Below are 26,468 nucleotides of genomic sequence, written 5' to 3' on the forward strand. Positions count from 1 at the left end.
TATTCCAGCATCCTTTGCACTGTGTACATGTGTACAAGTATGCGTGTATGTGCATGTGCACTGTATATCACATCCACCTCCGACATGTACATGATAATAATAATAAAAATAACAATAATAATAATTTATGCATCCTTTGCTCTGCTCATTGCACTATTTGTCAATCTGTCTATATTGTTTTTGTTTTTGTTTATATAATGTGTATGTGTTCTCTGTACTGTAGCCTGTGTTTCATTTTATTATTGTGTTATTGTATTGTATGAGTAAGCACACCGTGAGCAATGTACAATCCTGAGTCAAATTCCTCGTATGTGTAAACATTACTGGCAAATAAATCTGATTCGGATTCGGATATTTTGTAGGCAAGCTGCCCATTTCCTGTAAGGCATTTACTAAATTTGGCTAACTTGAGTGATTCTGGTATCACCTTTCAAAATAAAAGCAAGTTTCCGTGATTTTATTCACAAAATTAAGTTCCCTCTCTTTATCGCAAAACATTTTTGCAGCGGAACAATCTACAATCTAATCTACAAAGCTGATAAAAACCATTGTAACACAGATTTTGTTTTGTCAGCGAAATAACTGGTATTATATTACACATTGAAATTTAAGTTATCTCTTTTTTAACGCAAAAACAGTAATAAATAAACAACTTTTAAAAATGCAACTGAACAAGACCGCATTTTTTAGTCTATTCTATAAAGACTATGAGGTGAACACTGTAACATGATGCTAATTTAATTAAGAGGAACTGAAAATAAAAAAGGGGCTTGGTCATGAATGGAATGTTGTAGACTAAGCTGTCAAAATACATCGACATCATTGATTATGCTATGGGTATTATACTTTTCGAAATTTTAGTAGAGTTACTTGTTAGAGTATAACCTCTCACAAAAGCACCTCAAATTATCTCAGACCACACTCTTCACACAGATGCATACATTTTGCTTGTGTGGTACACACAAACATGTTGAAGTCGCTGGAGCATGGCAGAGGGTGGGGAGGGGGCAGTGCAGGCCCAGCCTTCAAGTTTATTTTGTCTACCTAAGAAAATTTGAAACTGTCATGCAAATGCAATATGACTCTTGTCATATCACACCATCCACTTTCATCATCCATTTACAGAGATCTTCTCACCATTGTAACTAAGCCGTGAGACTGTCAGCTGTTTTCTAAGAAAGGTAAGGGACATGCTGGGTATTTTGAAAGAAGTTAATGTATGATAAAATACAATTTTGGACTTAAATAAATCCTAAAAATCCAGGTTTTTTATCAAATTATTAAAAATAAATATCATCCCATAACATAAGTGAATAAACAAGAAATGGGTCTAAAAAGTAAAGATTGGGCCTAAATTCAACCAAAAGAGTCACGTGGTTTTCTTGCTGTCTTTTGATGGACATTGGCAGGAAGCTGTTGCAAAGAGGATACGGGACATTCAGATAAACAAAAGAACATTTATGTCATTCTGTTCATACAGATAAGGAACCATAAATACATCTTACTCACTGGCACGAACAATTCATTTGAAAATTGCCTTTCCCTTTTACGTTCATGTCAAGTACACACACGCAGATATCTTAGCTGAGAACAAAAGTTATCAACTTTTCAGAGTCTCTTCATCGCAGGATGTGGATTTCTTCGCAAGAAAAAAGTCCCGAGATTGTCAAGAGGCTTAGTTGGTTCTCAGAATGCCAACGTAAATATACCAAAATAATCATAAGAGTTAGTCAACCCGCAAAAGGGGAAGTGATGAATGGTCTTCTTTCCGATTCACAGTGCAGCATACTGAAAAGCAGCAGCTCAGATCTTTTCTTGTTGTTAAGTGGGAGTTTTTCACTTTAATGTTTATATTTTTTTTTCTCCTCTTTAATCTTTTGTGGTGTAGAGCAGAATATCCATGGCTCTTTTGCGCAAATACATCTGGTTACTTGTGATACTTGGGATGATTTTCGTGAGTGTGGTGATCAGCCTCATCTTTTTTCTCATCAATAAGTGCATATCCAGACAAGGTAGGTTGAACCTCTGCTAAACACATTTGTCAGACGTTACTGGAAGTGTCATTGTTTGCATCTCAAAACAGAAATGATTTCTTCTTTTTCTTGTTATTTCGCACACTTCTCCTTTTCCTCTTTCTCTTATAGAAATGTAATACAACTTGATGATCTTACGAATAGCCAAGTGGCATCACATTATGTAATGTATGTTTAATATAATGCTGAACTTGAATAAGAGTTTGACCATTTATTTCCCTTTTTACCTACTTGTACAGCCTGTGATTAGCACCACACCAGGGCCAGTGTTAACAGAAATAATCAAGGCAGTGTTGACATGTCTTTGAAACAGCATTCAGGACATAACACAATAAACAAAATGTACATAAAATATTAAATATAGGAAAAACTTAATTTGAAATCATGACTTCAGAATTGCAAAACAAAAACCTGGCCCTGCCCATCACTGCACTGGTGGAGCCAATATGTAAAGTAAGCTCCATCAAGACAAAAAGTGCTCCAATATGTATTTGACACTGTCAGCAGGGACAAAAAAAATAAAATTTATCCTGTAAAAATACTTTTACAGGATATATTTCCTCAGCAAAAGAGATGATATAAGCAAATGTTTAAAGTTTAAATAAAACTATCTACGTTTAAATAATTTAAATTAACTGACCGCACAAATGCTCTTAAATCCTGAATAATAGAGAGTAGTAGAATTGAAGAAGAGGTGTTCTTTTGGGAAAATAACAGAAATAAGTTGTTAAAATAAATGTTAAGGGACGAAACATCTTCCACACCTAAACACACTTTGTCCCTTTCTATGTCCTGTAGTTATCCCACTACCCCCGATACAATGTGGGTGAAAATTGTTTTGTTTGTCCTGCACTAAGCAGTAAAGCATAACTGATGTTGTTTCTGTGTACACTGTGTGATGGTTATTTATTGCATTATTGCCCTTGAAGGGGGGAGTCCCTCCTCTGTAGCCCAAGGTTTCTTCCTTTGCTTTGCTTTTCGCAGTTCAAACAGATCAGGGTCAAAAGGACAGAAGGGATCACATATTGTACAGATTGAAAAAGGTTATCAAGGCAGGTTTGTGATTTTGGGCTACAGAACTAAAGTCGACCTGACATCACATGATATGACCTCCATTACTCAGAAATCCACAGACTTTGCCGTGAACCCGTTAAAACAAAAAATAAATAAATAAAAAAATAGAAAACAAAGTGAAACCTCTATGTACTGTACGTTTAGTGTGAGTCACACATTTTCAGATGTTGCTTGACAAAATTAGAACAACTCTACAACCTGACTTGAACTTGAGTGTCCTGACCTGAGACATCCTTCTGACTTCCACTCCTTTATATAGACAAACTACTACTGCTATTTAATTGTACTACTGTTGTACTTAGTTTTCTTGTACCAGCATTGTGAAGCGCTACTAACAGCAATCTAATACTGTTACCTACTAATAGTACTTTCTATTATTGTTGCCATGGCATAAACATTATGTCAATCATGTTCCACTAACAGAAACCACTTTTTATTGACATGAACATGTATCTGTGTGGATTTTGTTTTGGCTGCCTCCTGCCTCGCCTCTCTCTCTCTCTCTCGCTCTCTCTCGCTCAGTCTCTTTGTCCCTCAACCCCCCAACGGGTCGAAGCAGATGGCCGCCCATCCCGAGTCACGTTTTTGTTCAAGGTTTCTCTACCTGCTAAAAGGGAGTTTTCCTGTGGAAGTGCTTGCTCATGGCGTGAATTGTTGGATGTAATATTAGAAAGAGTACGATCTAGACCTACTGTACATGAAAAGGGAAATGAGACAACTTTTGTTATGAATTGGCATTGGCATTAATGTGGTGCTGCATTAATGATAATAAAGTTTATTATTTATTTAACAGGGACAACATACACTGATCAACATCACTGTAAATGTGCTAGTTGTCTCTGCCAGTTAGATTAACCATTAAAACAACAATAAAACAAATGTAAAATCAGAACAAAATAAATATAAATAAGTGTTTTCTACTAAAAACAGAGATTCAGGTATAAAATAAACATTCTTAAAAAAATATATGTTTTATTCATCTATATTTATCTAATAGCTTTAGCTAGTTTGCAGATTTAGACATGGGTGTAATCTTTGGTGCGGGAGACCCCGGTTCAGTTCCCACTGCGACACGTCCAACGAGGTCGCTTTGGATAAAAGCATTAGAGTAAATGATTGAATGTAACGTAATGTAGATTATGCCTATTAAGGTAAAATATAAATCAACTAATTAACTAAACTAAAAGGATACGCAGTAAAATCACCTTTACAAACTGCATTATTAAACTGATTTACACTTTAATACATCACTATTTATAAACCAGTAATATTATATACATTATTCTAAAATGGGCCATAATGAGTACTTTTACCTTTGGTTCTTTAACTGTATGAATACTTTTGTACTTTTACTTTAGTAAGATTTTGAATTCAGGACTTTTACTTTTAACAGAGTATTTTAGTGTAGTTAACAGCTACCTATTTCCTAGTATAATCATTATATGCTGGTGGACAGCGGTATCTCTGAGTGGAACAAGGGTGAGAAGCTGTTAATAAGATGCACAAACCAGCAGTATATAAAAATTCTAAGTGGCGTAAATTGGTGCCATCATGTCAGTGAAACCAGCAGCAATTGTGGAGGAAGTAGCCGATCCGATCCTTAACTCAAGCAAGTATTAAAATTCAAAAAACATAAATAATGTAGATAAATGGTCCCTGAGAATGTTATTTTAATTATATATTTTATCATATGATCTGCATTATGGATCCATTAATGTGTCAGTAGTATTTCACCATCAACATTTATCTAATTTTAATTTATGACAATGTATTTTATTTTTTAAACTGATGTAAAATCTTTATCTGCAAAGTAACTAATGCAGTCAAAAAATTAAGTGAAGTAAAAAGTTATTTTTCACTCTAATCTGATTTGTAGTGAAGTAGTAGTCCATGTAAGTGTAACACATGTAATGAAAACATTTAAAGTAAATGTACTTTTCACCACTGGCTACCTTGTTCATACGGAAGTTAAACCTAAATTTACAGTAAATTCATGTGAGCAGTAGAGATTTGTTTCATTTTCAATATCAATAACTACCTGGGTGTTTTTTAGAAAACTGAGAAACAGATACACTGTATTACCACAAACAAAAAGCCAGAAGAGGAAGGGAAACCAAACCATAACCGATTGCAAAAGAATTACTCTGAGGGGTTCATTGCAAAGCACAAGAAAAACCTATTATAAGTGTATGAATTGCTATTATTAGGGTTACCCTCTGGATTTGATTAGCTTAGATGAAAATTTAATGATCCCTGTGGGGAAACTGGGCTGCAACAGCAAAGAGAGGGGGCTCTGTGATGGTTCAGGGTATGGATAAACATAGTGCAAATAAAGGGAACAAAAAGTAACACCGCTGATAATCATAAACATGAACTGTAGCATAATTTACACGTATACATTTAGAGTTAATGTAACAGCCACTGTGCAAATGTGAGTGTTTATTGTTTTGTTTTCTCATGATTATGTCCTGCTTAAAAAAAGTAAATGAGAACCTTATTATTTTGCCTTAAAAAAGTCCTGTACTTATTTTTGTATCTCAACATAATCCTGCCTCATACTCCGGCTGTGCTTTTAATAAACTCATCAAAATAAGACTTTCGTATTGCTTGAAGAGTTGTTTTTTTCTCTGTAGCTTAAACTTAACTGCATGTTTGTTTTTGTTTTTCCACAGGCAAACACAGAATCTCAAATCTTCACAAAAGATCAGACTTCAATATCAGGTAGGCTAATAAATATGTCCTGTACTGGATATTTCTTAATTTGATATTGAATATGTGGATTTTCTGAGAATTGTTAAAAGTTAGATCTAAGCGCACTGTAAAAAGGAATACCTCCACTCTTAAAGAGATACACTTATTCACTCTTTACCAAGTGTTACATGAAACGATTGATACAAAACTCATATCAATCTGTTAAATATGAAGCAACTAACTTAGATTAGCATAAATACTGGAAACTGGGGAACAGCTAGCCTGGCTTTGTTCAAAGGAGAAAAAACAAATCTTCCTACAGCGAATTAACATGTTATCTGTTGTGTATTTAATCCATCCAAAATTGAAGTGTAAAAACATCAAGTTGCAGTCATAAATTATACTATGACTGGGAGAAGTGAGTTTGGCACATAAGCCCTCTGTAAAACTTTAAACAAACGAGATACATCATGTTAAGTAGGGAGCTTTTAAGCTAAGCTAACTTGATTTCTGTAGCTTCATGTAGCCTCAACTGTCAGATATGAGAGTGGTATCAATCTTCCCATCTAACTCTTGGCAAGAAAGCGGATAAGTGTATTTCCCAAAATGTGGAACTGTTCATTTAGGTCAGATTTTTCACACTGAACCTGAGAACAAAACATATTTCATACATTTCTCTTCTCAACTTTGCAGCAGCAACAAATACCAGGAGACAACCCTTAAAGCCGATGTTCCACCTTTACCTCCTCGGACACAGTTTCTCACAGCAGGCAAGACCAATACTGCCCATTTTAATCCCTCTTCCTCTCCTAAACCACACATCCTACTCTCACTTTCACCACCTCAAGAACTGAATCCCAGACCTCATCCTATTTGCCATTTGACAATAACCCAAAATTGAAAGGGCAAAAAAAAGAGGATTATATTTGTGATGTCACATGAGTTTATCTTGACAAATGAAAAACAAACATGTAACCATGAATGACAGTAAAGTTACACAACATAAAGGGCTGTGAAAAATCACCCTCTGTGACTTTTGTTTTCGCAAAAACCCCAGAAACTGGACTCAGATCCAACAGAGAACCACATGTTCTAATTCAAGCTAGCGTTTCTGAACCAAAGTTCATCCAAGCATCACTAAATCAGACTGAGTGAGTAGTGTTGGATGTTCACAGTAAGGCCAAACAAGAAAAGGGCCAGTATTGTTATTTTACAAATCATACCAAAGTAAATGTTTGTTTGTTTTGGCACAGTGACGTGTCCATGTAAATCCTGTAAATCAAGCAACTGTGGAGGGATAAACAGTAGCTTATAAAAGCTTTTAACTGCAATTTTATAAGCTGTACCTGTAATTAGCGAGGTGTGAAAAACATAAATAAGAGTCCAACTTAACTCTAAACTTAGCACTGCTAATTTTAGTCACACGCATTAAGATATTTTTGTAGCTTTACGTAATGTGGGAACAACAGAAACCCTGCATTCATGTGGTGCCGGAATAATAAGAAAATTTTGTTTCCAACTGGGAACTTAACGCCCCCTCAAATTGGAACAACAACTCAAAAAGTCGGTGAAGATTTTGGTACACGACTTACGGAGCTGACCTCATATTAGTCAGAATCAATGTTTTGCTCTCATGTGATTTGTAATATGGTATTATGCTGTAACCCATGGTTTCTATCCAGGAAGAGTCACCTAGATTAGTTATTTACAAGCTTTAACTGTGATAACAAGTCAGGTTATTAATGGTTTTAGTAAATGTACTGGTGCAGCAACAAATCTCGGACAAAATCACTAAGCTCCTAACTGTTTCAGCAAACTTGGATAGCTACATCATACATATAACAGCCCATCGCCAGACGCTATACAAAAACTTCCATTTTGTTTCCACATTACGACTTAAAGCTCATGGACGCGCCAAACTCAGAACGATTTTCCATTTTGGGAAACAGGCCCATCCGAGCAGCAAAAGTCCAGCACATGACCTCTGTTATAACTCCCTTAGACATCGTCTTGTCTAACTCTCCACCAGAAAGCGAAATTCAGTCTTTCCCAAAATGTTGAACTATTCCTTTAAGTGAAAGCGGCTATGTCACAGTAATTTACACAGTGCCCCAATTCCATACCACATAATTATTATTCATTCTGATAAAAGCAGGATTTTAGTCTGATGTTCACACTGGAAATGTAACTCAAAATGTTAAGTGTGCACACAGTTTTTTGTTTGTATTTCTTTAAACCAATCAAAATTGTCTTTGATGCAGCGATGGTAGCCGAGAGGATAATTCCAGCTGAGATAGTCAGCCAATAACAGGCTGTTCTCATCTGTGACACCTCGATGGTGAAACGACCTGCCACATGCCATCAGAGCAGGGGGTGTGCATCCCTCTCTAAATTCAAGAAGCTCTTGAAAACTCATCTCTTGTGAGAACACTTCCTCTTTTAACACCCCTATCTAACCCATAACCTCCAACATGCACTTCCTGTGATCTTCTTCTATCTCCTTACCGTTCTCCTTTATTGATTGCACTAGTCGTCAACTCTTACTTCCCCTATTTATCCCATCGAGGCTGTATGCGCTTGTAGCTCTTAATAGTATTTATTGCTGCTCTTACCAGTAACTATTGTCACTTGGAGATCTCTTTACTAATGCTTAGGTTGTTCCTCAAATGTAAGTGGCTTTGGATAAAAGCGTCTGCCAAATGAGTACATGTAAACGTTATACCCACAGCCTATTTCCTGTGATACGTACTCTATAGCCATCCTAATTGAGTTTTGGATGAGTTTTAACCCTTACCCTATTTTTAGAAATGCATAACACTAGACCCTAAACCCCCATCACATTTTCCATTATTATATTATCACCAAACCACTACATTATTAACTCAAAAATGTAATAGGCCTAATGAACTCTGCTTGAACAAATGTGTTGTTTCAGAGGCCCAAAGCTATGAGAACCTGGCTGAGGCACCTGAATATGAGCAGAGCACACCAGACTATGTGCAGAGCACACCAGACTATGTGCAGAGCATGCCAGACTATGTGCAGAGCACACCAGACTATGTGCAGAGCACACCAGACTATGTGCAGAGCATGCCAGACTACGAGCAGAACATAGCAGACTATGAGCAGAGCACACCAGACGATGTGCAGAGCATGCAAGACTACGAGCAAATAGCAGACGTGCAGAGCCTGGACGAACAGCCTGACTATGTGAAGGTGGATGAAGAGGAAATTCTCCCTCCTCCTCCACCATGCGAGGATCCAGCAGAAGACAACTCCTCCACAGAGGACTACGATGACATCGGAGGTGAAAACGAAAACGAGGCTGAAGAGGACTACGACGACGTGGGATAAGACCACAAGAGAACAGGAGAGAGACACTTTTGACTTTATCATCTTCTGGATCCTGCAGAGCAGAGAGATCAGAATCACTTTACCTTGCCACAGATTTCTTTTTGACGTTTGTTTTTTTTGATTGTTTATAGTTTTGTTTAATATTCATGAAGTAGAACATAAAGGACATAAATGTGTATATTTTGTGCAACTTATGGAGAGAAGCACAAAGAACAGTTCTGACAGTGTAAGTGATATAACAGGGAGAGAAAGGTTTGATTCTACTCTTATGACCTTTAACACATTCATTCTAACTTTAACCAACATTGTAAACAGTTTATTTATAGTTACTATTATTCTATAGTATGTGGCCGTATTGGACAATCAACAATTATTTGACTCATGTACATAGTTTAAATATTTGTTTAATTATTGGAAACACCTTGACAAATTGATCAGATGGTGGTGGTCTATACAAATGAGATTAGATTAGATTTAATTTTATTGTCATTGCGCATGTAACTGGTACAAAGCAACGAAACGCAGATGCATCCAAATAAAATTATACTTTTTATGTTTGGATATTATTGTTTAGCCGGGAGGCCATTAGCTCAGCTTAGCATGTCGTTGGCTAACATGTTAGGTCTTGTTTGTTTTATTCGTACACAAACAGACTTTTAAAACTTAGAAATTCTTATTTTTTAATATTTTAAAATCACATTAAATTTATTTTTCTTATTGTCAACAAATCACATAAAAAGAAAAATCTTTATCTATTGTTGAAAACAGTCCCTGTCAAATGCACTGTTTAATCCTGTTTAATGTTTTCTAAAAACTACAGCGCCCAGCTGGTTCATGAAATCATTTAGCCTTTTTTCCAAATGACACAGCTGTAAAGATTTACACTTTCAGAAGGAACATAAGCCAAAGAGGCACAGAGCGGGTAGGAAAGTCAGACAATACTAAATGACTGACGAATTGGTTTAAGTTTAGTTTTAGATGTTTTCAAGGGATTTGTTGACAATCACACAAGTATAGAATATCACTAAGTCTGGTAATATTCTATATATATGTCCTTTAAGCTTCCAAATATGATATTTGAGTGAGCATATAGGTTGACATTTGCACAGAACATACTTTGACAACTAGAAAAGTCAAGAAACTGCATGATGGATTCCTCTGCTGTCACCAGGCTGCCCCCTGCGGTCCGCTTTGACTTTGCACCTGAGCCTCGCTTGCATTTGGAGAATGTGTCATCTCTGCCTTTAGATTTGTTCCTAATGACTGATTCTGTACCTCTTTAAGTTCATCAGTTTTCTCTTGAGAGAGGTTTTTGTGGCAGATATCTTCGTTCCAGCGCCATGGCAAAAAGTGACACTGCTTTGAAAGGAAAGAAATGCTTGTACTTTAATGGATCATGACATCTTAGCTTTTGCAACATTAACTGTCTCATAAAAAAAACTATCCACTGTCTTCCCAGAAGTTTTTCTATTTCTTGTGATATTCTTAACAGAAGTTTTCACCTTTAAAAGTTTCTCCTGCACATGAACCAATCCAAAAGTTTAAAATTTTGAGCTCTCTTGAAGCTCACAGACCATTTTCTCAGTAGACATTATGCTGGCTCACTGTCATGAATTGACGGAGCTGAGCCATTGTTTAATAAATTTGTTTTACCTGTGCTTTTCCTGCTATATGACAAGTCAAAATATCTGCTGTGAAAAAGGTCTATTTCTTTCTTTTCAAAAGCCAGAACACTAGAAAAATATTTTCTAATGTCCCTTGTTTTACAATGAATAATACATGTTCTCTTCTTGGGTGTGATTTGCCCCATATGATTGTGTTTCTTGCTTGCTCTTCAGCCTCTTGGACCCTTAGGTTGGTAAAATGTTTTTTTTTTCTTAGCAGTTATCAAATTCCTTTAAGCATTGCGGATTAATTTAGCAGAAGTGCTTGTGTATTAGATATATTACAGCTATTAAATTGTGCAAAAAGGTATCATTATCTAGGGTTATCACACAAATCATAAAGGGAAACAAACCGCCCCATGTGAATATGTGTGTGTATATAGATGGCTGTATATATACTGCTAAACTTCAATTAAAAGCCTAGTCCCACTTAGACGCCTGTTTCTTTTACTGGACTGATGTGGTTACACATTTTGACAAATAAACACAGGTCTCTAGATTTAAACTTCTTGAAGCCCACCAGTTCACCCTCTTGCGCTAGTTCTAAGCTGCTGAGATCGCACCTACAGATATAAGTGTTTGACTTTTGTCAATACAGATATGCCACACATCGTACCTTGGTTAGATTCTCCACAATTCAGTCGTTCATTTTTTGGAAAAATGAGCACCAAAATATTCATAAAGATTTACTCGTATGGTCTGTCAGTCTCTCCTCTCCTTCTGTATCTGTGCTTGAGGTTGGCCAAGATGGGCTGTCTCTCGGAGCGAGATAAAACAAATGATTTGTAATTTATATGTTATTTTTATTCAAGTAATAGATAGATGGATAGATGGATGGATGGATGGATGGATCTAGCAAGACAAAAGTGATCCTTAAGGTTGACCCTCAGGACAATTATTAAGCTCCTTAACAAGACACCCACACGTTGAAAACGAAAATATCATCTCCTCCAGAACTGAAGAGAGCTTGAGAGTCACCAAGAGTCTCTTAAAATGATGATTCACATATTCTGAGAGGGGAAGGGTGCATTTGCAATACATGGTTAGAAAGCCAATACTTTCTTTTCATGTCTGACTAGTAACCGTCACGTTCCTCAAGCCACAAAAGCGAACAAGCGCTGTGTCCACTGAAACCAAGAGTTTATGCATCTTACCAGTGTTTGGCAAAAACTGCAGCAACAGTCAGCAAAAGTGGTGATGTGGGTCTCCTGCAGCCGACCAAATAGTAAGAAACCAAACCTTGAGTTCATTTCCTGACTACTCAAAAATCAGAAGCGTTGTCAAAGGTAGTTAAAGTCAAATTGTGGAGACTTCTAAAAACATAACATTAATGGTGGAACAAGCACTGACATCCTGCTCAAGTAAAAGTACAGCAGTATTATTAGCTAAATGTACTTAAAGTATCAAAAGTACAAGTACTTGATCTGCAGAAAAAGGACCAAATGACTGATATATCAATTATGAATTATTAAGTTTGGTAGTTCAGTCCAATGGTTCCCAACCTAGGGGTCAAACCCCTCCACGTGGTCACAAGATAAATCTAAGGGGTCGAAAGATGATTAATGAGGTATAGGAAAGGAAAAAAAGCTCTGCTTCAAAAGTATATCAATAAAGGGTTTTTACACTGCAATTACAAATGTTAATAAATCTTTAATTAACTCAAATTAAATCACATTTCACCAGTGAATTAGAGCTAAAACAACAAAGCAAGTGTTATGCTGGAGGAGGATAATTTTCATTAATGGCTTACAAACAATCTACAAAGGATTAGTTAATGGTTTATTAACGTTAATACATTAATTAAAGCATTTTAAATTATAATAATATTTATATTTGATCATTTCACCTCTTTGGTGCTCAAACTGTCATTTAAATTAAACCATGTGAGAGATTTAGAGTAAATGTCTCTTTGGTGGAACTGGTAAGAACTCAAAGACATCTGAAATGAAACAACGGACAACTTGGAATACACTTTTTGTAAAGTACCAAAAACGCTGTGTTAGCTCAATCCATGGGTACTTGTCTTGGGAACCGGGCGGTCGCCAGTTCAAGTCCAGCACAGACCACTGCCGAGAGCGAGGCTCTGAGCCCTAACTGCTCCCCTGGTGCGTTGTTCTGTGTGCAAAATTGTATGTAGATTTCTTAAAAGGTTGGAAACAACTGGTTTAATCTTTAACATGGTATTTAGAAGCTTCTGACCTTTAACCTAAAAAGCAGTAGTAGACTCACTAAACCTGTCAAATTAATGTAGTTGAGTAAAGAGTAGACTACAATATTTGTGTCTGAAATGTAGTGGGGAAGAAGTATGAAGCAGCATAAAATGGAAATACTCAAGGACAAGTACCTGAACCTCATACTTGAGTACAGATCGTGACTAAATCTACTTCCAGTCTCTTTTTAAAATAAATTGGTGTTCCCAAAGGTTTTGGGGCCCTGAGCAGAATTTGATCCTCCATGCTCAAAAATAGTTGAAGTAACTTTAGTCACCTTCATCCATCCACCTGGTGGCAGCAGGGTCCTTAACAGCCTCTAGGTCAGTTTATACCCTTTGTTTATGCCTCAGGCTGGCCATGCTGAGTCCAAATATTAGATTGCAGACAGGGCAGCTGGACACTGTTAATGAAAAAATGCCTGGAGCCAGTAGCTTGGTGAGCTATGTAGATGGTCTAACTCCGCGTCAACATTAAACTTCCACACATACATCAAATAATGCCTCACACTGACCACATAATAATATCTCTTCAGTCACTGCTGCACTTGGTCCTGAAGAGTTTAATGGATATAAATTGGGTTTGGACGCAGAGAGTCTGCCATGGTTTCCGGGTTTAATGAACAGGTCAATTAAAAGCAAGTGAAAGTCTTTTGGGCACAAAAAAAAAAAAGCTGAAACACATGAAATTCATTGAGGCAAAATGCTGATGAAATTACAGATTACATTTTTTTTTTTTTACCTAGCAGCCATTATCCAGTATCCAATGGCCTGGTGGAAGAATGAACTAGTAATATGATAAAGATTATTTTGACAGTGGTATACTATTTAGCCTTTATAAGCAGAAAATAAATATTTAATAAATGGTTTACAACACACCATAATGTAGTTGCAAGCAGATCTTATTACATTTTGTTTATTAATGTGCGGTATTTGTCAATAATTATCACTTCTCCTATGAAGACATATTTTATATTATTACAACGGTGTTTTACTAGCCTATGATGTAATTCATATTATACAGCAGCCTTCACTTTGAGTTGCCCACAGGAGGCGTTATAGTTGACAAATAAACACTTGCTTACAGCTACATTATAGTGTGTTATAAACCATGTATTTAATGTTTATTTACTGTTTATGAATGCTAACTCTGTTGTTGCTATTAATTATTATTATAATTATTATTAATTAATTAATTTTTGGTGTCTAAAATTGTAGGGGGGGGGAAACTGCAACTAGTCGTGAGGACCTCAATGTTGAAAAATCTAAAACCGAAGTAAAGCTAGAGCTAAAGGTGCAAGTTTAACACAGACGAAAAGGACAGTTGTCACAAATACAAATGTGTTAATCTTCAATTCATTACAAAGTAAGAAATAAGTAGACAGGTATCTTTATCTGGGAATATGTACCACTAAATCACAACATCAACTATAAAAGTTTTCATGAAACTATAAAATGTCAAAGCTCCACAATTCACAATTTCCAAAAGCCAACCAAAAACCCAAAATATATTCAGTTTACAATCACATAAGCTAACAGCAGCAAATCCTCACAATGTAGAAACTGGAATGGTATAATGTGTTTTTGCTTTAAAAATTATCTCTAAGATGAATCAATTATCAAAGTATTTGCTAATCATTTCACTGTCAATCGACTTATCGATTAATCAAAATCGTTTCAGATCTAATAACCACACAGCAACCCTGGGGTCAAGTATTACTTTAGTGTTAGGTCATTTAGATTCAGTACACCAGTGGTGGAAGTAGTATTTCAAACCTCTACTTAGATAAATGTTTACTTAGTACTTAGTTAAAGTAACTACACCACAGTGTAAAAATACTTTGTTATAAGTAAAATTGTTGCAGCTGGTAAAGGTGGGGCAAATCTTTATTTAGCTTTCTACACTATAATTATACATCATTATTTATTTGTTGATTATATTTTGTAGTATTGATCTGATTCTGCAAAGTAACTAGCCTAAATGTATCAAATACATGTAGTAGAGTAAAAACACTGCACTGTATTGGAGTGGATTGTAAAGCAGAAAATGCAAATACTAAAGTAAATTACAAGTACCTCGAAGTTTAGTTAGTTTATTTCCACCACGGAGTCAGATACTGTTGAAAAGTGTCGGAAAATTTGTTAGCATGACCACAGTATTAGTTGGAATCAATAAATATAAACAATAGACAATACTGTTAGAAAACAGAAGCGAAGGGAATATTGATGCATAAAAGTAAAGTACAAGTACCTCAAAGTTGAGTAAATGCAGTCAGTTGATTTGAGTCAGATGCTGTTAAGTGTTGAGGGGAGTGGAATGTGTTTTATTTTGAAGGGGATGACAGGAAGTGTAACGGCTGACGGTTGGTGTTTGTATTGACGCTGCATGCGGGCTGATTGCATCGCATTCCAATGTGCGCGAGATGTAACCGCTGTGCGGACTTCCAAACCGTCTTGAGCCGCAATTTGAAGGAATAAAATGTCCAAGTTGAAGGAGTCCAACACTTGTCCTGACGGCTACAGGGCTTTAAGCACGAGTGAGCTGCAGGAGCTTTTGCAGAACGACGACAAAATGGACCAAATCCTTCGACTCAATGAGAAGGTAGGTAACGTTATCCTCTGTTCCCCAAAGAACCAAAGTGCCGTAAGGAATTTGCTCAGTATTCACGCTTTGTCAAACCTCTTCTTTTATTTTTAACGGTGCGATTCCGTCGTTTTCGGGCTGTACTTTTTTTCTCATTCCTGGAAATTTGCGTTTAGGTGTTTTTGGTCATCACATTTGATGTTCAGTGTGTAACGCAAAGCCGCTTTACATGGTTCATCGATTGTCTGCGTGGCGAGTGTTCGGATTTTCAATTGGTTTTCAGAAACCCCCGTCTCCTAATATTTGCGGTGAATTATTAGTTACTGAAGCGAAGATAAAAGACGCATGCCTTGATTTGTGCGGTCTGTACAAGTGATTGTTTTATTCTACAAACGTTCTTATCGTGCAGGAAGCTTCATATCGAGGTGTTGAAGACCCCATACGCGCCGTTATGTGGTTTTAGACCTTTTGCCGAACTCCATTTAAAAAAGATGGCAATGTAGTCCTTCTTTGTCCGGCAGAGAACCTGCATACGAAGTAGAAGATAATTTGAGAAAATAATAGATTTCTTACGGCAAACAATTCAATTCGGCATAATTTCAGTACATATATTAAGACTTATTTGACTAAAATGTCAACTTTTAAAACTGGTCGCCCTCAGTCCTATTCCCTCAAACGGTACGTTGGTGAGCAGTGTTGTTTTCTGAATAAAAGTATACTTTTACGGCAGTAAGTTGCTTATTGATGTATTGGATGTATGCCGATTTAAGCAGTGGTCTCTTGACAATCAGAAAACGCCTTAAATCCTATTCTTTCATGGGTGCAGCTTTGTGTTTAACCATGGCAAATAAAAATAGTCCGATTTTTAAAGGAATTCCACGTGCCTTTCTCTCCATGTCAGAGAGGGACATTTCGGGGGCCACAGGATGACCATCCTGACGTAAATTTAAACTACATCACACTCTCTGTCTCTCTCAGGCACACACACCCATATATACAAGGTGCAGCAGTGGTTCCCAAACTTTTTCTTGGGCCCCATTTTGATTAGGTTTGCCTTTGGGGGGTTGCTCAAACAGAAAAGACTCTGGCTTGCATGGCTTTCAGAGCTATGGGTGGAGTGATTACAACACTGTGTGTGCAGTGAAACATAACCAGGGTGGGATAGTCAGCCAGACACATGTTCTGCTAGCAAACATCAAAGGACAAGGAGTTAAATATTTAAAGAAATTCAACTATTGATATAGCTGGACTCCACTTTGAGGTGCATTGCTGTCCTCAAATACACTCTTCTTCCTTGATTTATTGAGAAGCCAAAGGCTGACCTTCATGTGATTTTTGCTTAGAAACAAAGAAAGACATCATGCATTTGCCCGGTTCTTGGTGAAGGTTGTGACATTTGAAACCTAACTCTGTGAATGAATCGGGATGATGGGGCCACAGTAGTTGAATCTCACCAAGAGGTCATACAATCCTCCCGCGGGAGCAGAGCGATGACTCCAAAGCCAAGATCCTGAGAGCTTGGGGGGGTCTTTCAGCAACCAGTCATCCAGGCTCTCATTTATCTATCATTAACTAATAATACTTGTGTTTGCAGAGGACATTTATCCAACAAGAAGCCTGGCTCCCAGTGATGTAAGCTACTTTAGTCTGTGTAGAAAATATCAAACATGGAGTAAATATTATCATGACTGGTTTCAACACCCTCCCCTCATCTCCATATGAGCTCTGGGAGCAGAGCGCTCCATTAATCTCCTATTAATGATGAATGTTATGTAAACCACTGAGTTAAATCATTCATTATGATTCATTATCATGAATTTTCCAGCCTGATTGGTGGAGTGTTCTTCATATTCTCATTTTCAACGGGCTACACAACATGTCATGATATTTCATTGTAGTGCAATGATCTGAAACATAATGTCAGTTTTTGCAGTCAGAGCTACAAGAGCTTCTTTCTAGAGTGTCCCTAAGCAATCATGCAGATTTATGCATATTTGTATTAATCCAGAAACTAGTTTACTGGAACATTCGCATAATAAAAGAAACAAAGGCGTGTTGAGACCATGGCAGCCTTAAATGCACTGCAGCTGCAGCATCCTGTTGAGGCTTAGGAGTTCGTCACCCAATAACAAACTGAGGTAAACAAATATGATCAAATGGGTCATAAAACACTTAATCAATGGGGCTGGCAATGAGCATTGAAAAGTACTAAAAGCTTGTCAGATATGTAGTTTTGTTTAGTTATTCTTTGATCAGATAGTTTCGGGTTGAAACCAAAATTTAGCATTTCAAAGTTCATGTACGGATGCTTGATTTTAGGCAACATTTAAAGGAGAAGTTTGACATTTTTGGAAATCTGCTTTTTAAATATAGCCACCAGCTGGTAAGGTTAGCTTGGCTTAGCTTAAAAACTGAAAACAGGGGCAACTAGCTCTGGCTGTGGTCAAAGATAACAAAATCCACCTACCAGCACTTATAAAAAAAAACTAGCAATTTTAACTACAAAATTTCTTTAATATTAATATGTGATTATGCTTGGTACAAACATATGTTTAAAAAATATGGAGACCCCAAAATCACAATGACAAAATTGGTCAGAAAAATCTAAGTTTTCCTCAAATTGTAAAGACTTGTAATGACATTTTTAACAATCCCAGCCCTATTTGTCATATGAAAAACTCATTAGTATCTGATAGCATTACAAATTAATGGTGTTCAAGAGTACCTGATGGGGGAATTTTCCTTTTTAAAATGTGAAAAAAAAAAACAAGCGGTAAACACATCATGTGATGAGCTTGATGAACAGTTAACTATTTAGCACCTATTTTGGCCAACTGGTGAATATAATACTGTACCCAGTATTCAGTCTTCTTTTAGCACTGTTTTGGTTTGTACCATCTCCTGATAAAAATATCACACTCTTCAGCTGCTAAATGCTCCACTTTGTGACCCAGCTAGTCGCTAACTTTTGAGTGTCTGCTGTTTAATGCCAAGCAGGTAGTGTGCAGTGGGTGTATTGGAGCTTTGTCAGAGAGAAGTGCTGCCTGCTGTGGTCGGAAATGACACCATGCAAGACTGTAAAGTTGCAAGCTGGAAAAAAAGAAAAGGTGTAAAGCTCGGGGCAACTGTGGTTTCATCACTACACACTACAGCTTTCACATTACATTCATTTAAACCTTTCATTAAAATTTTAAAAATGATCATAGCTTCTTTAAACTCATCCCAAATGTTGCAAGTGCTATAAGTTTTCAATTCAGTTGAATACAGGCCTGACGTTGCATGAAGAATTCTCTTTCAAAAGTACTTTTGCTTTTGTGGCTTCGGACTGCAGAAGCCTAATTAAGCTTAAAGGCTCATTTAAGATGAAAGAGAAACACCTATTTGCTGCATTTCACGTGGCCAGATGTGTTCAAAATAAAACAGAAAACAACAGTGTTGCTCTTCGTCTTCTCCAGCGCTGAGCTCGCGACTCCTAAGTGCTCCCCAAGTGTCATTTGTCAGGGATTGTAAACACTGTCGGCCTTACTTTACAGCCTATGCATCAAAATACAAAAAAAACACTCTCTCCCCAAAGACTGCAGCAGTTGTTGTTTGATAAACGAGGCGGACTTGCCAAAGCAGGAAATGGATTGTCCGTTTTGCCTCCTGTTTAAGGAAAACGGGATGGATGATTGGGCTGTAAGTCTGCAAACTAACTGTGTTATCTTTATTCTTGCAGGACTTTTTTTGAATGAACTGCAGATCTGTAGTATCTTATTCTGAACTCAGACAGACAGTCCTTTGACTAAAGGGCACATTCTGTAAATTCCTCTAAACTTGGGACTCATACATCCTTTTGATGACCCGTAAAATGTGAGACAGATGCACCGTACAACACTGGACTGAATGAAATAGCCCTCAGGCTCCAAGTGACTGACTGCTGAAAGAAAGCAATTGAGTAAGAAAAGTATCCGGCTGGGCAGAATCATAGGAATGCTGAAACTGATGAAATAGTCAGAGGTTTCAGCTTTATCGCAGTGTGAAGCTCACAAAGTGGCATTGTGTCAGTGTTTGAGACACTGTTTCTTTACATCAATGCTGTGACCGTATTGTTTGGTGAGGCTTAAAGGGAGTGGCTTTCATTTGAATTATTTATAGCTTATGGTCTAGTGACAATGATTACCCACCCCTCCCCCCATATCCACGTACCCCGACCCCCATCTCTCAATCCCCCAAGAGCATCCAGAATTGTGACATTTGACCCATAAATAATTTTTCCCTTATGAGGCTCATGTCGCCTCTAGCTTTTTTCAGACTCGCGTGAAGTAAAGAGAGCCACCAAAGTCAGAAGAAATTGTAAAATTTGTATGAAATTTAATGAGCAGTGGGACTAGATCACACAGAAGAGGCCGGTATTTCAGTAATGGAAGATGGACTCAGATCCTTTTACTTAAGTCAAAGTACCAGTATAGCAGAGTAAAAAATACTCCATTACAAGTAAAAGTCCTGCATTCAAAATCCGAAAGTCTGGAAGCAAAATGTGCTTAAAGTGTGACTTCTGGATCTTTCAACCTTTCAACCGATTTTTCACATGTTAAAGTGTCTTTAACTAATTCAGACAACTTTTTTTTTTTTTTAAATTGGTAGACTAGAAACATAAAATTACTATTTTTGTCAAGGGAGTCTGGTGGTTTGGATGAGAGCGGGAAAGCGACTGTTTTTGGTTAAACAAAAATGATCTTACTCTTTAACAAAAAGGTCTACCCTCTGTAGGGAGACTTTCCATTATGTTGTCAGACACGTAATAACAATCTGAGCCTGTCACCGGCAAAAACAAGCACTTTAGTGGACGTACTGTGACAGAACGCAATTGCCCCCAAGGATTACTTTGCAACCCTGTTTCAGTACTGGACCAATTTCAAAATGATTGTCCCAGTTAGTCATATAGATGTAAATACTCTTACCCTTTTAAAGTATCAAAAGTGAAAGTACTTGTTCTGCTGAAAATGTCCCCTGTGACTGTGATATATTATATATAACATTATTAAATTTTTAATATTGATGCATCAGTGTGTGAGCAGCATTTTACTCTTGTAGATGCTCGAGGTGGAATTAGTTTAAACTTTTTAATATACAGTTAGCTAGTTTAGGGCCACCAGATAATTAGCGGTTAGATATGATTCACTGATCACAATGATCACTGGAGAGATAATAAGTACAAGTACTATAAAATGGAACAAGTACAAGTAAATTTAAAGTTTCACAGTACCTGAGTAAATGTACTTACCGCTGTGCAATATTTAGTGAGTGAGGAGATTGTCTAAACCGAAGATTGATCACAAAGAGCTGATCATGGTGATGGGGGGGGGGGAGGCCTTTTGATTTTTTTTTTTTAAGTTGGGAAAGTAGAGACAAACAAAACATCAGTCACAATCAGGAGCTGATGTGTGACTAAATGAAGTGAATAGTGCTGTTTTAAATTCAAATAAAATTAATTAATTAAAAAATACACAACTATGGAAAGTGAAGTAATTCTACTGCTCTGTACACAAGTTTCTCTGTGTAGTAGTAGTAGTAGTAGTAGTAGTAGTACTTTTCTCCCTGTCAGGGTCCTGCAGGACTAATGAATTTTTCCAGTAACAAACTCTTGTTGGCAGGCTGTTTAGGCTGTAATATGAACTGGTAGGTGTCACATTGAGTTTAATTATCCAAACATGGAGTGATGATTAAAGTAATCTATTCCGAAGATGGTGTCTAAATGTCTTGCTTCGAAACTCACTTTGAAAAAGCATCATTATCAAGCTCAAAAACACAAATGCTCAAAGAGTTTTATTTCAAAATGCTTTGATTTTGGAAAAAAAAAATATTTGTAAGACACAAATAATTCTGTTTTCAAAAACTTACATGCAGCAGTTGATATGGGAGATGGGGTGTGAGTTTTTCCTGACTGTCTTATTGGGGAGTAAAAATACGTTTTTGACGTCAGTAACAGGAGACTATAATAATGTAAGGAGGACCGGCGGTAATGGGAAAGGGTCTGTATTTGTATAGCGCCTTTCTAGTCTATTCCCAACCACTCAAAGCGCTTTACACTACATCACATTCACATGCCAACCGCACATCAGAAATTACATTCACACAGTGATGCCACCGAAATGCAGACCATGGGAGCCGGGGATCGAACCACTGACCTTTTTGATTATTGGACAACCGCTCTATCCCCTGAGCCACATCCACCCCAATAAAGAGGGTGGAGGAGATTGTGACGGCGACTTTTGTAGTTGTCACAGTATTTATTCCCTCCTCCAGCCTATTGTCTGTTTGGTCTTTGTTGAAGTCAAAGTCTAGTTTGACATTAGATGTCACAGGCCTGTGACCGGAAAGACACCAGTGGTATTCCCGGTGCTGGCTTGGTTGGGATGTGGGTGGAGAATGTGACTGAGGGGACCCTCTCCCCTCCTTCAGCAGGTGGTGTTGAGGTACCCTTGAGCAGGACACTTAACCTTCAGGTGATTCAGTGTCCTGTGTAGCCTCCATTTGCTAGCAGCAGAAGATAAAGCCGCCTGTCTCCAATATGATTGTATCAGGCATCTCCCAGTGGCTTTCAAATAAACAGAAAATGTTCTCAGTTAAGCTGCATTTCCCTCCCAACTCTAGGGTCATTCAGGGTGTATGAACTCATGCAGCCGCAGTGGGTACTAACTCTGCAGTGTACTGTATAGGAAAACAAGAACCACTGGGACTCCCTTTTAGCCATTTATTGCAAGGCACCAACATAACGTTCCTACAATTGTAGAGAAACAAAGAATGTATAAATACTGTCTGTGCCTCTATAACACCATGAGCAGTGCAGTCAGTCAGTGCACCAAAGATAAATTTACATTTCTCTGTTTGTCAGTTTTCTTAGTTGAGGGCGGCATTAGCTCAGTCTGTGGGGACTTGGCGTAGGAACCGGAGGGTTGCAAGTTGAAGTCCACCAAGGACCATTAATGAAGGTTCCCCTAAGCAAGGCCCCAAACCCCTCACGCCGAGAATCCACTGACTCCGGCTAAGGCATGTTACAGCTGCGTGGGTTTGATGTGTCCATAGCCCGGCGTCAAAGTCCGCTGTAAGCGTCTCAGAAGCGCTTCAGCAGCGGAGCGTGCAGCCCGACCCACGTTATTGACTTGTCATTAATTTGTCATTTTCGTGCTTCTACTACCTTCTTCACAGCTCTGTGACCCCATTTTGTTACGTCATCTTCAGGCTGCATTTCCCACTGTGAGAATTTCAGAGCGTTTTGCCTGCATGATTTTGCTGACATGTTTAGATTGTTGTTGATTTGGTAATCAGTGTTTGCATTTTGTGCTTTTACTATGATTAAGTAGGCTACGTAGTTAAATGATTTCCTTTTGTGTCCGTTTTAACCGTGTTTAATGTTTTAAATTTACTGGATTCTCTGTGCCGTTCTGTGTCTGACTTCCTTCCTGGTTCGATGTGCTCTGTGCTAGTTGACGCGGCGAGCGGCCTATTCTCTGTGGAGCGGAGAGGTGCTTCTGGGGCGCTTCAGGGACGTGCTGCGGCTGCGTCTGGTGGACAAAAGCATTGACTGCAATGGCTGCGGTTAGATCCGACAACTGCGGCGCAGCCGTAACGCGCCGTAGCCGGCCGGAGTCAGTGGATTTTAGCTGTTATTGCTCCCTGGGCGCTGCACAATAGCTGCCCACTGCTCCTAATTAGGATTGGTTAAATGCAGAGAACAACAGAATTTCCTCTCGGGAACAATACGGTATAAGAAAAGAATAATCATTTAATAATTAGTTAAAAACAGCAGCAGCAACAGTCCAACCCCAGAAATAATGATACAAGAGAGAAAAGCAACAAATCCTCACAGCCAGTTTTTTTCTTGAAAGAATTACTTAAATTAAAGATTAATGCAAACATAAAAATAGTTGCAGATGAACTTTCTGTTGATCAACTAACTGATTAATCATTGCAGCTGTAATATATAGCAAAAATACTGAAAGCTAATCCACATGTATGTTACAGGAATTTAAAATGTCTCTGGGGCAACAGCATACACACTACTGCACAGCTGTCTCACATGCATGATAGACTAATCTTTATTCTTCTGTTCAGTTTCAGGATCTTCAAGTGGACAGGGAGATGCTGCTGACCTCCAATCGGAGCTTGGCAGAAGAGAGCCTCGCCCGACGACCCCGCCTTTGTAACGGCAAACTCCAGTTGGCGGAGAAATACCGGGAACTGTCCAACCTGGCAACCACATGCTGGGAAAAACAGAGTCAGCTTGGTGAGTTTACCCCAGCACTGATGAGACGGAGAGGAGGGGGCCAAGGGGGAATGTTTCTGGTTACATGTACGATGCCAGTGAACGAGCACTGTCAAGACATAAGTCAAGAGGAGTTGGAAGTTGTGATGACAAGGTCAATGGTTCATATGGCCTTGCTAAGTGAAAGCTGCAGCTTCTTAAAAACTATTTTTTTCTAACAATAAGACAGCTTTGGATGACTTTAAACAGCTTTGTATCGTTTTAGTTTTCTTAAGGCTTCATGTTGACTTCAGTGAAAAGAAACCAAAAGAAGAAATCGCAGAAAGAAAAGGTTGGGTCCTAACCACTTAAGGTTAAAACTAATTATACATGATATCCCACAGTGGCTCCTCAGTGTCTCACCTTGTAATTGCAAGCAAGACATTCAGCCTTTACTGCGCGCTTTGGGACATAGAAAGCAAAAAATTAAACTTGAATCGCTTTTGACTCACTGTGACACACTGGCTGGTTCAAAGAATGAGGAAAGTTTCACATGAGAGTACAGAAAAGCTTCAGCGTGTCAGTGAGACGAGCCTTCAACCGCCCAGCGAAAGCCTCAGCATGACTGGAGTTTGGTCATGGGAACGAAGCGGAGCATATCAAATGCCAGCAGGAAGCTTGCAGCAGTTGTCAAGGAATTTGCGGGGTGAAAGGGGCCTTGTCTTTGTTTAGGCAAGTCATGCTTTTGACAGGGCAGCTATAGGGCAGCACCAGAGGATGTCTTTTTAAGCCTCTGCCCTAAATTTAAAGCCTTATGGGCAAGCTTTAGAAATTTCTCACATTGTAAGATCCGTGCCAAGAGCAGGTGATAAAATAAATCCTGCTGCATTAATTTCCAGAGGTAATGTGTACTGCTTTTTATTTATAACTCTGAGTGGAGGCCTTTATGGAGCAGGCCAGTGCTTGGTTTACCTTAATGGAACAGCGTTGCCAGATTTGTGCAACAGCCTCAGCTGCCGGCCAGTGATGGAAGTTGGGAGGAATGTTAAACTTCCTGTCAATGTGTGCGTATTACACAGATGCTATCCCACCTCCCAAGCTAAGCAGGATGGGTGGGGGTCCGTCCTTCCTCCGCAAAACATCAGATTCTCATTTGCTGCAACAAGGGACTGGGAGGGGGAAAAAAAGAAGATGAATGAGAAGGGTTTTCTTGAGGCGAGTAATTGTAGTGGAGACAAACTGTGGAGTGGATCAAGGCAGACAGCTGTATTGTTTTATACATCCTGCTGTATGGGATCGGTGGCCAGAGAAAGCTGGCAGAGTGTGCTGTGGTCCCCAGGTGGAGTTGAAACCTTGAGTGTTTCTTAACGACCACAGCTATTATCGGCATCTATTTCCCTCTGCTTGTTTCTGCTGCTAGTCTAGTTGCTAACCTTAGCATAGACTTTTTTTTTTTTTTTTTTTAAAGCAACGCTGTCTCTTAGAAATTATGTCTATATATGCCACTCATTTGCTTTGCCAAATACATTTTGAAGGAATTATAATTACTGCTTGGGTTATTTTATTTCTATTCATTATATTATTATTTTATAGAGTGACTGAGAGTCGTGGTTGGGTTTAGGCAACAAAAGCACTTTTGTGGTGATGGTCTTGGTTAAATGTTAATAAAAGTAGTACATGTATAGAGGTCACATTATGCTTTCCCTCTCTTTTATTGTATTTATCTTTTTGTGCATGTAATAGGTTTGTAAAGTAAAAGTCCAGTGCACTGTTAAAACTTTACTTATGAAAGATAAATTTGTTACACGTGATCACTCTAAAAAGTCTTGCTCCAGTCTCGGTTGTGAAGCTGGTTCAGGTTGTTCTGCCTGTGTTTCGGGTAGAGCCCGACCGATATGGGATTTTTCAAGTCCGATGCCAATTTTGATATTTGAGGATTTTAAAATCCGATATGGCAATATATTGGCTGAAATTATTTTTCCCCCTTATTTTAAGAAACGCATAACATAAACAACGATTATCCCTAATATTTGTTATGTTGAGACCCTACCAAGATACCATGAGATGATGCATAATAAAAAAACTTTTTTTATTGTTATAAATAGTACTTTGAACAAAAGTACAACAAAATATTTTAAGGGTTTGATAAATAAAAGTAATATAATAAAATAAAATAAATGTATAAACTAAAGAAAAATCTTTATAAATATCTGATTTATTATAAATTATAGAGTACTATTACTAATGAACATTAAATTAAATAGTATGTATTGTTGGGGCCAGCAAAACAGAAACTATAAAAATCTACTACTAATACTAAGACGCTTCTGGGACGCACTGCGGCCGCATCTGGTGGACTCACAAGCATTGACTATAATGGCCACAATTAGCTCCGGCAACCACGGTGCAGCCGTAACACGCCGTTGCCGGAGTCAATGGATTTTAGGGGTAACACTCCCCCAGTGCTCCGAACTCACAGTCCAAGCAGAGTCAGCTAATATGACAGCTAACAGAACTAACTAACTAACAGCAGCTACTTAGCAACAAGTAAATCTATCTGTTTATCCCCAAACTCCGTAAATCAGATAGCTGAGGCAGGGCAGCCGGGGGACATCAGAGGAAGAACCAGAAA

At 38.0% G+C, this 26,468-nt stretch overlaps 2 protein-coding genes across 3 annotated transcripts in view; both read left to right on the top strand.

Annotated features, from left to right (window-relative positions):
* The first annotated feature begins 1,077 nt into the window (after window positions 1-1,077).
* LOC119895943 (DNA-directed RNA polymerase II subunit RPB1-like) lies at window positions 1,078-11,249 on the top strand. Of its 2 annotated transcripts, none has more exons than XM_038709364.1 (5): window positions 1,078-1,181; window positions 1,889-2,012; window positions 5,780-5,828; window positions 6,492-6,568; window positions 8,734-11,249. In XM_038709364.1, the coding sequence occupies exons 2-5, from the start codon at window positions 1,901-1,903 to the stop codon at window positions 9,150-9,152; spliced, it is 657 nt and encodes a 218-aa protein (XP_038565292.1). In that variant the 5' UTR covers window positions 1,078-1,181; window positions 1,889-1,900; the 3' UTR covers window positions 9,153-11,249. The 2 variants fall into 2 exon arrangements, with proteins under 2 accessions (XP_038565292.1, XP_038565293.1); XM_038709365.1 differs by having other exon boundaries at window positions 1,091-1,181; window positions 1,894-2,012.
* Window positions 11,250-15,407: 4,158 nt separating this feature from the next.
* Window positions 15,408-26,468, top strand: part of vps37d (VPS37D subunit of ESCRT-I) — a 40,681-nt gene continuing 29,620 nt past the window's right edge. Inside the window, exons 1-2 of the mRNA XM_038708242.1 lie at window positions 15,408-15,627; window positions 23,707-23,878. Of these exons, the coding sequence (XP_038564170.1) occupies window positions 15,505-15,627; window positions 23,707-23,878 (295 nt within the window). The 5' untranslated portion in view covers window positions 15,408-15,504. The remainder of the gene's footprint in view (window positions 15,628-23,706; window positions 23,879-26,468) is intronic.

The sequence above is a fragment of the Micropterus salmoides genome, unplaced genomic scaffold (genome assembly GCF_014851395.1).
Source record: "Micropterus salmoides isolate LMB-PRFRI ecotype aquatic unplaced genomic scaffold, ASM1485139v1 Ms_hic_scaffold_9, whole genome shotgun sequence".
NCBI classification, from domain to species: domain Eukaryota; kingdom Metazoa; phylum Chordata; class Actinopteri; order Centrarchiformes; family Centrarchidae; genus Micropterus; species Micropterus salmoides.